The sequence below is a fragment of the Fulmarus glacialis genome, unplaced genomic scaffold, assembly GCF_000690835.1.
Source record: "Fulmarus glacialis isolate BGI_N327 unplaced genomic scaffold, ASM69083v1 scaffold13813, whole genome shotgun sequence".
Classification (NCBI taxonomy): Eukaryota; Metazoa; Chordata; class Aves; order Procellariiformes; family Procellariidae; genus Fulmarus; species Fulmarus glacialis.
Window position 1 is genome coordinate 1 of NW_009202386.1, and position 13,439 is coordinate 13,439.

Genomic DNA, 13,439 nt, shown 5'->3' on the forward strand with positions numbered 1-13,439 from the left:
AAAATATACATATATTTAAAGTTAGCATTTAATAATCTTACTGAGACAGAAACAGAAGGACTGCAAACTATTACAACTCCCTTGTAAACGTGCAAGATCTGCTCAAGCACAGGAAAATAACTGTCATCTAAACTATAAAAAACATAATCATTACAATATACAAAGTCTCATCTCCCACATAAAATTCTATTGAAAGACATTTTAAAGTTGGTGTGTAGACAAAAAGCAACTCATTTCCAGAAGCAGGCCAGAATTAAATGCAATTTCCAATCAAAAAGTATCACATACTTCATTCATTTTTGGATCATCTGGTCCTTGAGCATCCTTAGTCTGTTTGATATTTTCCACCATTTTTCTGATAAACGCATGACTGTTGTTTTCATTTTTAGCCATCAATATTTCCAGTATGAACCACAGGCACCTAAAGGAGAAATGCAGTACTCCTCATGCATAAAATGCAAAAGAAATTCTTTAAAAAAGCACATCTGAGAAAGTGGTTTACTCCAGGTTTTACTGGTATTATGACTTTGAACCAGTCTAACTCTGGGAAACCAATTCTTTAGGGAAAAAGAAATGAAGGTAGGATGAGCAGAAAGTGAAGGTTCCTCTGTAAGATATCACAGAGCACTAAAAAAGCATATATACTATTTCTCACAGTATTTTACAGAAATAACTGCCATCATTACGTGCACTTGACAGTGTATCAGGTACCACAACGAATTAAAATTTCACTTAGAATAAAGTTAGAATGTTTTAACCCTAGAAATAACACTATTAAAAGTAGTCTTACTCTTTAATGTCCTTGAGTTGTTCAATGTCCTGGACTTTGACATAATCTGGGTCATGAGCTAGAAGATGGATAGTATAAGGAACGACATACTCTGGTAGAAGTGACAACAGTTTCTCTGAAAAGCAGAAGAAAGATGCATGAGAAGACTACACATTAAGAAATATCCTTTTCTACTACAGAGGAAAGAGCAAAATTTAAGGTCAGCATACATAAAGTATAGGCACATGTGGACCTATCATTTCTTTATGATGTTGCATCTCATGGTTGATGTGCAGATGATTCATGCATGCAAAAATTAAGATTTTAAGTATCTCTCACTCAGGGCTGCATATTTTCTAGCTACCTTGAGAATACAGCTGCACAGTCACGCCCTACTCCCAATCCTTTCCTTGTTTCAAAGCCTGTATTCTGAAAGACTTTGAAAAACAGAAGTGAGGATAGATCACAAAATCCATGTTAACCACAAGATATGAGACCAGCAAAATTGCAGGCTACTATTCTTTCTGTTGACATTGCAGTGTACAGCCTTGCCGCCAACAGAACAGAAAGAAATGCCCTTTGCAGGGGCTTTGCAATCAAATTGCTGCACTGTTCTCCAAACCCACAGCCTACCTTACATGTTTAAAGAAGGGATAGGAGGTAACATGAAAGCTATAACAAAGTAGGAGTGGACTGAGTTTGAAAGGCTCAATCCCACTTGAACAGAGCAGCACAACTGAACTATGACATTCAAAGCATTCAAAACTTTTTCTAGCATCCTCCGAGACTTGTAAGTAGTTCTAAGCAAGGACTGCAGGAGAAAGTCTTTCCTATCATGACAGTCAGATGGCCTGTCTTCCTGGGGGATTCAAAAAGTAAGGATTGTTGCCAAAGGCCCTCTCAGACTTAAAATCACAAAATACACATTCCATAAGGCAACAAACAAATTCCTGAACTAACCAAGACTATGCAGAGTGAACTTCAGCACCTCAAAGTTTGATGATGAAAATCAGAATGAAAAATGTCATATCCCAAGGACAACAAAAAGTCAAAAAGCATTTTGCAGAAAACGTCCACACTGCTTTCTTTAGCCTAATGACTGAGAGGAACTGGAGGATGCACAGCACACCTAAGTTATTAAACCTGTACCCTGTGCAACAGGCAGGACGATAGGCAAGGAAGGCATGCTAGTATTCTATGTATATTACTACGGTACAAGCATTTGACCTCGAGTGCTTGTGGCAAATATAAAAAGTCACAGTATTAACATGCCTATGGATAAACACTTGAATGTACATGTGAAGGAAGGAGGGAAATTCCTGGCTCTGCTTCTGAAAAATCACATTTTTGAGCTAGTGAGGGGTCATGAAAGACATGACCAAGTCTGGAAAATCTTCTTTCGGTAAGCTTTTACCTGTCCCATATTAGATTATGAGTAAGAAGTGCAAACATCTGTAAATCATTATATATAATAATATCTGAAAACTATTTTAAAATACATTAGAACACTGACATTTTTATCTCTAATATATGCATTCATATGAGATGTGCTTGACAAATATTGTGCACATCAAATAAAATACATCATTATTGTAGATTTCACAAGACTAACTAAATAATTGCCATGCATAAGTCAAGTCTTAATCTATCCCATTCTTAAAGTTCTGCATAAATAGGGATTATGCACAGCCTACATAAAATTTTTTGATTCATTCATAATAGCAAGGAAAGCGTTCAAAATTAATAAAGGCCCACAGATCATAGTGCTGTCAAGTTCCAGGGATACACTTTTAGACAGCCATTGCAGTTGATGCAGTTAATTAACGAGAGTAGTATCTCTACTACATAGACTGTAAGCCATCATAAGGTTTGAAAGAAACAATAAAATCACCCAATTTCTTTCCGTTTCAAGTTATATTTATGTAATTGAAATCCAGTTTACTTTGCAAAGCAGTTTTTAATGTGTTGCAATTGACATTCCACTATTAACTTTAAAAGCATCCTTCTTCAAGCACTGTCCTGCATTTTAGCCAGCAGCTGTTTGCGTAACTAAATTAAAAAAAAAGATGTGGCAGAGAAGAAAAAGAACGTAATTATGATTTCAGAACACTAGCAAAATTGGCTTGCCTTAGACATGTCCCAGGCAAACCAAGCTGCTATTATTTGTATTAATTAGCAACTTTAATAGAATGGTCATCAAGTGCTCATGAACTCTGTTTCATTAACTTCCTGCCTTGTACAATTCCTAATATAACTATAGTAATAATTCCAACCAGGTCTGGAAAACAAAGTGAACCAGATCCAGACAAAACAAGAAAAGGACAAATAGCGACACGTATTATATATAACCCGTCATGACAAAAAATAGTATTTATATACTCATTTCTAATGAAGACAGACACAACCCAAAAGGTGGGGTGGCTTTACGGACATGAACTACCAGCACTTGAAATTAGAATGTGCCAAAAATCCTCATGACAGGCCTTTATGAGCATTTAGGAAAGAAACTTAAAAAAATTCATCTTTACTCTTGTAATTTTTCCACTTACTGACTTGAAAGTAAAAGCCCAGCCTTAAAAAACAGATTCCTATGCAAGACACAAGTCTCTACCCATATGAAACTAGTAACAGATACACAATCAAAATAAGTCTCTTCTTGAGTGGCTTCCACTCTGAATTTAAGAGGCCTGAGTGTAATTCCTGCCAGCCTGTAAAAGGTCAATGGGGAGGAAAGAGGCATTCTACTGTCTGGTACCAGTCCTTAGGAAGTTTTCGTTAGGCAAGGTATACAGAAGTTTACCATCTTTTCAACAAATGCGGAAATACCCCAAAATATCTGGAAGATATCCTCCTCACCTGTACCAAGTTTTCAAGAAAAAACAAATCACAAAATCACACGTTTATAGATTCAGAAAAATAGCTGCATTTTAGTCAAACATGCAGATTCTCAGCTCTCATTTTTTGTGGACGCTTTTCAAAGGAGGTACTATCGTCATTACTACCCTGAGTTACTGCACAGCCAGTAGGGAGAATGACAGAGGGAGACACATAGGCATTTAAACAGTATGATCTTCCCAGAACCGAGCTTCAGCTGTACTACTGAAATAATGATTTTTTTAAGATGTAAACAAGCTCAAGACATCTTATTTGTTAAAAGCTCAGACTGGTAAATCTGAATGTCACAAAGTTAACATTGTAATCCTCAAAAAATCCTGCAACCTATATTTAATCCAGACTCCTCATGGATTATAGTACATATCATATCAATGGCATCACTCAAGGTAAGCCTTTGAACAACAACAACAAGAACAAATTAAAAAAAAAAAAAAGTCAGACACACTTTGAGGTCCTACTGGATAAAGAGAATCACACACACCTAGGCTCCTCTTCATTTCTTCCACAGATTTTTGATAGTAACTTTGCAGCATCTATCTTAATACAGTTAGGCAGTCACCAATTACTTGTTATCGTATGAGAATTCTTATACTTTCCTCCCACATAACTAAAACAAGTTTTCAACTTTCAAGAGGAATAGTCTTAGAATGACTTAAAGTGTTTGCTCAATAGATTTTTCTTTTTTACATGTTATCAAGGACGGAGAAAAGCACCACTCTTTTTTTCTAAGTCTAATTAACAATACACAAAAGGATTTCTCTGCAGACTTATTCTCTCATTAAAGTCTAAGGGGACTAAGGCACAGACAGACTGACATGGCTAATATAAAGTCTGTGAAGGAAATCAGTTATCTGACAGCATCTGAGAAATCAGATTCACAAAACAGGTCTGGTCTATCCTAAGACGAGATGAAAAAAATCCCCTTCATTTCACAAAGGCCAAACCATCAGTAATATTTCAAAGAAATAAAACTTTCAAAAACTGTTATTCAAAATGCCCATAGCTCTTTTAAAAAAGAGGTCTACTAAGGTCTACTTTTTCCTATGACTACATATCAGTGTTGTCATACTGTATGTGTGTAGCTTTGAGTAAGTCAAAAGGGAAAAGGACTTATTTTATAAAAGAAAAACAGCTAACATTAGTCCATAATAATTTACAAAGCATTCCCATGATCAGACTGCTGTCACTGGGAAGAAAGAATTACATAAACTCATCCTGAAGTGCCTACAAATATAGCCCTTTGCCAGCATAAGACAAGATAAGAAGCTACTCAATATAGCAGCGCAAAGACAGTTAATTTAGTACAGCATTTATGTCATTAAGGTTACATATTATTAATTACTGAAGTAAAATTAATCATTGTCACTTCACTTACAACATAATTAACCATTAAGTTCAAACAGTACATATAACTGCCTTGAAAAACTACTTCACTTCCAACATACTTAGGCATAAGCATTTGCACAGCTTTTAACAAAATTGAAAGATCTCAGAAATGCTTGTTAAAAAATTCAAAAGAAAATCTGGACTCTATTTTCAGTTTTCATTAGATATCTCTAAGTGAAATTTACAGCCATTCTATGTATAAAAACAGAAAACCATCAGTATTTTCACAGTCTACTCACATTTACATTTGAACTATAGCACTTGTACCAAAAAGCGACTTCTATTCTCTTACCACTAACTGCTGCATGTTGCTTCAGATATTCCCTTCTGACATTTATGTTCTTCACAAGGCACTGCCTAGCATGAGCTCTTCTCTCTTTCACTGGATCTTTTGCACACAGTGCACAAATAGCCATATATTCTAGTGGCAGCCGTAGTCTAGAAAGGCCTTTGTGAAGTTTCTGAGCAAATATTTGTCTCACTTGGTAACATTCATCCTATTAAAAAAAAAAAAAGCAAAAACAAAAAAGGTAACAGTAAACTTTTCCAAAAGTAATATAGACCGTGAAATAAAACATGGAAGCCTGGGTAAAGATGCCAGAATCAATTTCAGTCCTTGCAGCCACAGAAACATAGGAATTATAAGAATGTTTTTTAATGGCAATTCAGAGCAATTAAATTGAATTAATCAGTTGAAGCTTCCCTTAAGATCAGGAAAAGAGTTAAGGTTCAGAAACTGTACAGGAAGATATCACACTCAGGACTTAAGGCCTAATTTAGCATAGTATTGAGGCATGGAGTTAATGAAATTGTTTACAGTGGGACTACTTGCTTTGTGGAGCCAAAGTCAAAGATCTGCACTGAAACAGTGTTTAGCCACCAGTAACCACTGTGTTGATTTTATTACTGCGATTTCACAAATTTTCATCAAGCCATTAATATTAGAAACCAATTAAAAGGCAACAGAATGACCAGATAGTATAAGGTCAAACACTGAAGAGAGTACTTCATTTCCATTATACTGTGGAAACCTATGAACTATGACAGACCACAGAAGAGAATAACCCGTGTCTAATAGTTGCCAAAGAACACAAAGTAAAATTATGAAAATAATATGTACTTCTACAATTCATTACGCAACGTTTTTCCAGAAAAGATATGAACTTTGAAATTCTCTGTATGAAAATAACCGACATACTTTAAGACACCATTCAATATACCATAAACCATTTAGTAACACAGGCCAGGGAAGGTTAACAGAAGCAGGTGCAGAAAACAATTACAAGAAAATGAGAAAAGCATAAGATAAACAAGGCCACCAAAACAGCTTCGCATATTTAAGCTCCCAAAAAATAAGGTCAAGAGGAAAGATTTGTTAACTCTAAATATGAAGAAAAAACATTAACAGGAATAAACAGCTATTTTAGTCAAATGACAGTTTTGAAACCAGAAAGAATTGAAAAGGGCTTCCAGCTATCAACCTAGGGTTTCCAGCTATCAACCAACAGGAAGTGCAGAGACAAATCCTAGCCACTCGTAACATTGACTCTGCTAAATTTGCAAATGGCATCAAAAGAGATCATGTATTAGATAAAACAAGCCTCCCTCTCCCCCCCACCCAAAAATTAAATCCAGAAGAAATTCATCAAGGCCCATTTTCCCTTCTGTGCTTCAAGCCATAGTCTTCCTCTATGGACTGAAACCCTGAAATGCCTGCTGTAGCCAGAGTTGAAGCAACCCAAGACCACAAACCCAAATCGTGAGACCTACTATTGCCTCTCTATAGCAAATCCAGCCTGCAGCAGAAGGCTAAGATATAACCCTCTTTTCCTGCTCAGTAACATCACCTAAGTCTAAAGCCTTTGGAAAGCTTAGAAGAGACCTGTGCCTAGTTGGTATACAGACAAGGAAGCATGTCCTCCTTGACTCAGAGGACAAAGGAAGGTATAGTTCATTGTTACTGATGGTGTTGTGTGGCACAAATTGGAATGATTTTTATTTCTTTATCTTTTAATATTGAGAATAACCTTACATTCAGCTCAGTTACACTAGTTCACTGAAAAGAAGGGGGACCAAACTAAACCAAGTTCTACATTTTTTGTAGCATACAAATAAAACCCATACATTAGCCCAATTTTATGTATCTACTTCTCTGAATTTAATGCCAATTCATCAGAAGTTCAGCATTTAAAAGTATTTTTAAAAACTATTTACAAACAGCATGTAGCCCCTCAGACACAACTCATTCTTGAAAATGGACAAAGACTTGCTTAAACAATTCAAACACTCTCAGAGTTGACAAAGGAGACTGAAAAAGCTTTGGGATGGTTTTTTTTAACAAATGAAACTTATGCAATCTAAAAGATTTATTCTAAATACAGTTAAAATTGCATTTTCAACAGCAAAGCTTATTAGATCTTAAATCTGGTCTTAAAGCCTGTTAAACACTTTAGTACTTAACACTATGCTCAATTATTTTCTACTCTATTTCAATATGAAGCTCTGCTGACATCAAAATTTGTTCTACAGATCAAAGAATTTAACTGCTGATGAGCTTACAGGTTTGGCCAAACACATACATAACTAATTTTAAAATGACTAAAACTACATGCATTTAATCATCACAAAGTCTCTGTTTACCAGTGCAACCTTAATACAGCAATTAACAACAACACTTAATTATGTATTCTGTGCTCTAATCATTCCACATTACAAAATGGCAGTCTCAGAGGAAAAAAAAAAAATAGCCAGCACAGAGCCATAGCAGAACCTGTGCAACCATTACAGACCTTAAAAAGTAAGCTTTTCCTTTTGTTTAATCTGCTTCCCGATCTGTCCACTTAAAAAAAAATTGCTGTAAATTAAATCACATAATACTAGAGTTGGCCTTGACATCTCTTGAATGTCCTAATTTGTGGCTAAACTTGATACTGTTAAGAATGAATAAACTTTTAGAATAATCAGTGTCTACCATCAAGAAATGGATTCCAATACAAAACATTCTAAGCATAAACATATATGTATGCATATGTACATATGTAAATATCTCAAAAACAAATATACAGATGGTTTCCATAGGAGATTAATACAGTACCACTTATAAGTGCAGAAGTCACTGAAACCATTATGGTTACTCTGCATCTGAGGATCTGAACTCAATAGCCTGGCAGAGGGAAAGGAAACTGCAGAAGACCTCAAGAAGATCTAGAAAAGTTATTCGTAAGTATTTAAAATCCATTAGGAGCTGCAGAGAAAAGTAAAGGCAGAATCCCTGTCCTGACAGAGCTTACAATCTAAATTCTAGTAAACAAGTAAGAAAGTCACAAAAGGCAAAGAAATATACCAATAAATGAGGAGAAAAAGTGACAAAAGTGATACTGAAATGGAACAAATTCTCCTGGAAGCTATGTCAAGGCACGTGGATATCCACAGGGAAGCAATTACAGATAGCCAACATGGCTTCACAAAGGACAAACCATGCCTGACTAGTCTAGTAGTAGCCTTTTACAATGGAGTGACTGCATAGGTGGATAAGGGAAGAGCAGTTGATGTCATCTACCTGGAGTTCTGCAAGGCCTTTGACACAGTCTCACACAACATTCTCGTCTCTAAATTGGAGAGATGTGGGTTTCATAGATGGACTATTTGATGGATAAGAAATTGGCTGGATGGCTGCATCCAACGAATTGCGGTCGAAAACTCAATGTCCAAATGGAGATCAGTAGCAAGTGGTGTCCCTCAGGGGTCAATATTGGGACCGGTACTGTTCAATACCTTTATTAATGACACAGATAGCAGGATTGAGTACACCTCTCAGCAAGCCGAGTGGTGCAGTTGATACACTAGAGGCAAGGGATGCCATCCAGAGGGATCTTGACAGGCTTGAGGCTCTCTCTCAAGGCCCATGTGAACCTCATGAAGTTCAACAAGGCCAAGTGCAAGATCCTGCACCTGACTCAGGGCAATCCCCAGTATCAATACAGGCTGGGGGGTGAAGGGATTGAGAGCAGCCCTGCAGAGGACTTGGGGGTACTGGTGGATGAAAAGCTGGACATGAGCCGACAATGTGCACTTGCAGCCTAGAAAGCCAACCGTATCCCAGGCTGCATTAAAAGAAGCATGGCCAGCAGGTCGAGGGAGGTGATTCTGCCCCTCTACTCTGCTCTCATGAGACCCTCACCTGCTGTACCGCGTCCAGCTCTGGGGTCCCCATTACAAGACAGACATGGACCTGTTGGAGCAGGTCCAGAGGAGAGCCATGAAAATGATCAGGGGGATAGAACACCTCTCCAATGATGAAAGGCTGAGAGAGCTGGGGTTGTTCAGCCTGGAGAAGAGAAGGCTTCGGGAAGACCTTATTGCAGCCTTTCAATATATAAAGGAGGCTTATAAGACTTTTTACCAGGGCCTGTAGTGACAGGGTAAGGGGCAATGGTTTTAAACTGAAAGACGGTAGGTTTAGATTGGACATAAGGAAGAAATTTTTTATGGTGAGGGGGGTAGGACACTGTAACAGGTTGCCCAGAGAAGTTGTGGATGCCCCATCGTTGGAAGTGTTCAAGGTCAGGTTGGACGGGGCTTTGAGCAACCTGATCTAGTGGAAGATGTCCCTGCCCATAGCAGGGGGGTTGAAATGAGATGATCTTTAGAGGTCCCTTCTGACCAAACTATTCTCTGATTCTATAGTAATATGTGACACTAACTTATTTATAAATGTTGATGACCCTATAATGTTCTTCTAATTTAAATCTCACGTCCCAAAATTCCCTTCTGAAAATTGAGAAGAGGTAAGCATTAGACCCAAAGATAGCAAAAAAAGGTTACAACACATGTTATCAATATCCACAAACAGTTAAGACTGATACAGTTGGAAAATAAGAAGCGAAAAAGAAAGTGAGACACTGATAAAGTGGAGGGCAAGGAGCTTGCACCTAAAGTATTGAAAAGAAAATCAAAACAATGAAGGCAAATTCTGATAGAGGAGAACTGCAAGGTTAACATTTGCAAAAAACAAAAATGTATCACAGGAGGGAAGTGACTGAAGAAATGAACAGATTTTGATCACTGGGATCAGAATAAAACAGAACATGCAAATACTGTATTGGCAAGGCTAGTCTGGCATGACATTATCCAGCTAAAGTATCCTTTCAGGAACAGAGACAGATCTTATTTGTCATTAAAGTAAGTGGCTATTTTCTTCTCTGCTAATTTTGTTCTGAATTGTAAAAATCTTCACAACTCTTGACACAAGACTGACATTTCTATTAGGTTTTGGAATAGGAAGACTGAAAAGTATCAGTTCTCACTTTGGGTGTAAAGACCTTCAGTTATTACTACTGAATTTCTGCTGCATTTTTGTTAGATTTCATCTGCTTAAGTAATTTTAAGTTTTGTTCCATTTCTCTTGTTTTTCATAGCATTTGGGAACTGAGTCATGGCTCCTTTCCATAGGAACACAGAAGCTTAAAACCCACATAAACATTGTTAAAACAATATACAAGCCTAATACAGACTGTCTCACTCTGGTATATGAATGACTTTGCTAGCCTAACTGTACCCAACTCCAAACAACTTAAGAACCTAAAAAGATACTCTATATGAAAATAAACAATACCCACACAGGAGCTGTACTTTGTATTTTCTAATATTAAATGCCAGTTTCAAATCTTCTGACATTTAAAATGGGTTGCAGCTTTTAAAGCTTTAGCCAGTCACAGGAATTAAAGTCTAGAATGGAATATCATTATTAGTGAAGATACCTTCTGGAAGGGATTCCTTCCAGAGGATTTTTTCACTTCTGTAAAATCAGGAGAATATCAGCAGTTACATAAGTAACACCACATAAGTCCCTCCATGATCTCCTTACTCTTGAGGTGGGAATCAATTTCTGTAGAATTTGCTAAGTCTACAAGACAGGAACAGAGAGGATCTCTATCTCTCTACCAAGGTCACTGTTGTCACCACAGTCCAACATACTTTATATCATCTCATTTCAACTTCTAACAACGTCATAATGCAGCTGGGGTATTACTTTAAATCAATACTAATTCCTTGGTTTATCAGTATTCTAACATTTCACTACTTCAAGTTAGCATTCCCCCACTGGGCAGCCCAGTACTATAGATCTAATTCTCATTCAAAATCAGTTTTCAGGATTATGTAGTGGGAAAATAAATTCATGCCAAGGCTGAACGTTTTGCATAAAATCAGATAAGCAGAAGTATAGACAACATACAGAACAAACAACATATATACTCATATCATATTTGCTGATAACCCACAAGTCCCACCTAATTTCCTTACATTTATGGCTAGCGCACACAGCTGGTACTGTTCTAAGGTGATGATTTCATGGTAACAAGGTTCTTGTGCCAACTTCACAATAGCATTCCCTGCAGCCAGCCTCAACCGAGACATATCAGGTTTACTGAAAAACAAGCACATAGATTATGAAAACGTTAATTAGTAAAAAATTATGTAATTATTTGACTTAATTAAATACCAATAAGTTTGCGTTGCTGAAAAACAGGTACTTTAAAAAGAAGGAAAAGTTTCCATGGACTTCGCCACCCCCACCCCCCCAAATCAACAGAAGTAACTTCAAACCAAAAGTAGTTTCCATGTGACCACATTTTACAGCCTATTACCACATACCTGTTACCTTGCCCCAACTTAGCAATGAAAATATTCCTTGGAACTTCATAAAAGTTCCACATGGGTGTGAAACAGTTTTAACCGTGCACTGGACCAGCACAGTCCAAATTGCCCCTCAGAGACCTCATATAGCCTGTAAGACACTTTTGTTCAGCATGCTGGTTTTCCTTCAGCAAGGGGTTCCTGCCAAAGAAGTAGCCCATTTCTAGTCCCCAAAGTTGCCAAACTTTTTCTAGCAATGATAGCTCAAAATCCATGCTGCAAGTCAACATAAATTAAGATAGATTAGATATTATGATAGGTGACTAAGCGAATTGTATTTTTAAGACAATAGCAAAAAGGATTTAGCAAGTGGAAAAAAATTTCAATATGCTGAAAATATTGTTACTTGACTTGCACACCCAAATTGCACTCCGACCTAGCAAAACACTCCAACCATTTGCTAATTTTCATATCAAAGGATGAATGGGTTTTTCTGTAAACTACAATCATATTTACAAAGGTTATCAGAATATCAAAAGCATCTTCTCATGAGCTTTGCAAACTGATATCCACTTAATGTGTGCATTAATAAACTTAGTTGAGCTTTCACTGTTCTTAGAAAATTTATTTCAGTTAAGTATTACTTCTGCCTTTCTTCAGGTCAAACACAAAAGAATTAAGAAGTTTTATGCATCTCTCACTTAAAACACTAATGAATTCTATTCAGAAGTAGTAAGTACAGCTTTTTCCTTTGATAACTTGGAGCAGGAATCAAGTCATATTCTTATTTAGAAATAATTATTCATTTAAGCAGGACAAATATTGTTTAACTTCTTAATCATTTGCCCTTTATCCTTAGAAAGAGCAAAACACTAGTCTTAAATCCATTATCATGAAAACTGTACAAAGCATTTAAAGAATGAGATAAAAAGCCATTATTAAGCACAGAGTGCATGATAAAAACACCTACTACAGAGCTTAAGCCTTAAAATTTATCTAATCAGGCTTCATACACACTTCAGTATTTTATAGAAACCACAATATCTAAAAAAAAAACCCCAAATAGATCATGAGCAACCAAGTGACAGGACAAAAGCTGCACCAAGTTTCAAACAAGACACGAAGATTAACATGGTAACATCTAGTTCTTAAATGCTAAATTTCACTTTAAATTGCATCTACTGTGATAAGTGAACCCAATAAAGATTCAATTTTTGCACTTCAGTGACAATTGAGCAATAATGACTTACAAGTACAGAGTGATTGAGCCAAAGGAAAGGATAAAATTAAGAACTTTCAATCTTCTTCAGCTTTGGTAGTGATAACATTTAATTCTGAAAATTGAATCAAAGGTATTTCACATAAAAGTTGGCCAAATCTTTACAGAGTATATGTATCACAGAAATACCCAAAGCATGTGTGCACACTGTGGGAAGGAAGAGGATGACAGTGTCAGTTGTGAATATCATTCTTACAGCTGAAGATGAAAATCAGATCTGTCTTACTCCTCAAAAGGGTTATCTTAGAAGAAACTCTTAATTGAGGATTTATTTTTGATCAAATTGTTATAGCCAAAAGCCTTTTAATCTACATTATCCCAAAACACTCAATTACTAGGGCTGAAATAAAAGCTTCTGTATGATATAATTGTAGTTTTTGGTTACTTCTAATAATTTTGAAAATTAGTACCAAGGATGTCCTTGTCCTTTAGAAGCTCTGTAAGAGATACAAAAGGGACCTGGACATTTGTTTT

General features: G+C 36.5%; 1 protein-coding gene across 1 annotated transcript in view; it reads right to left on the minus strand.

Moving 5' to 3' along the window:
* Positions 1-288: 288 nt before the first annotated feature.
* LOC104069279 (sister chromatid cohesion protein PDS5 homolog B) overlaps positions 289-13,439 on the minus strand; it is a gene marked incomplete at its 3' end in the record, with an annotated part of 45,236 nt that continues 32,085 nt past the window's right edge. The window contains exons 16-19 of the mRNA XM_009574263.1: positions 11,354-11,477; positions 5,343-5,547; positions 791-905; positions 289-421 (exon numbers count right to left, since the gene is read on the minus strand). Coding sequence (XP_009572558.1) covers positions 289-421; positions 791-905; positions 5,343-5,547; positions 11,354-11,477 — 577 coding nt within the window. The remainder of the gene's footprint in view (positions 422-790; positions 906-5,342; positions 5,548-11,353; positions 11,478-13,439) is intronic.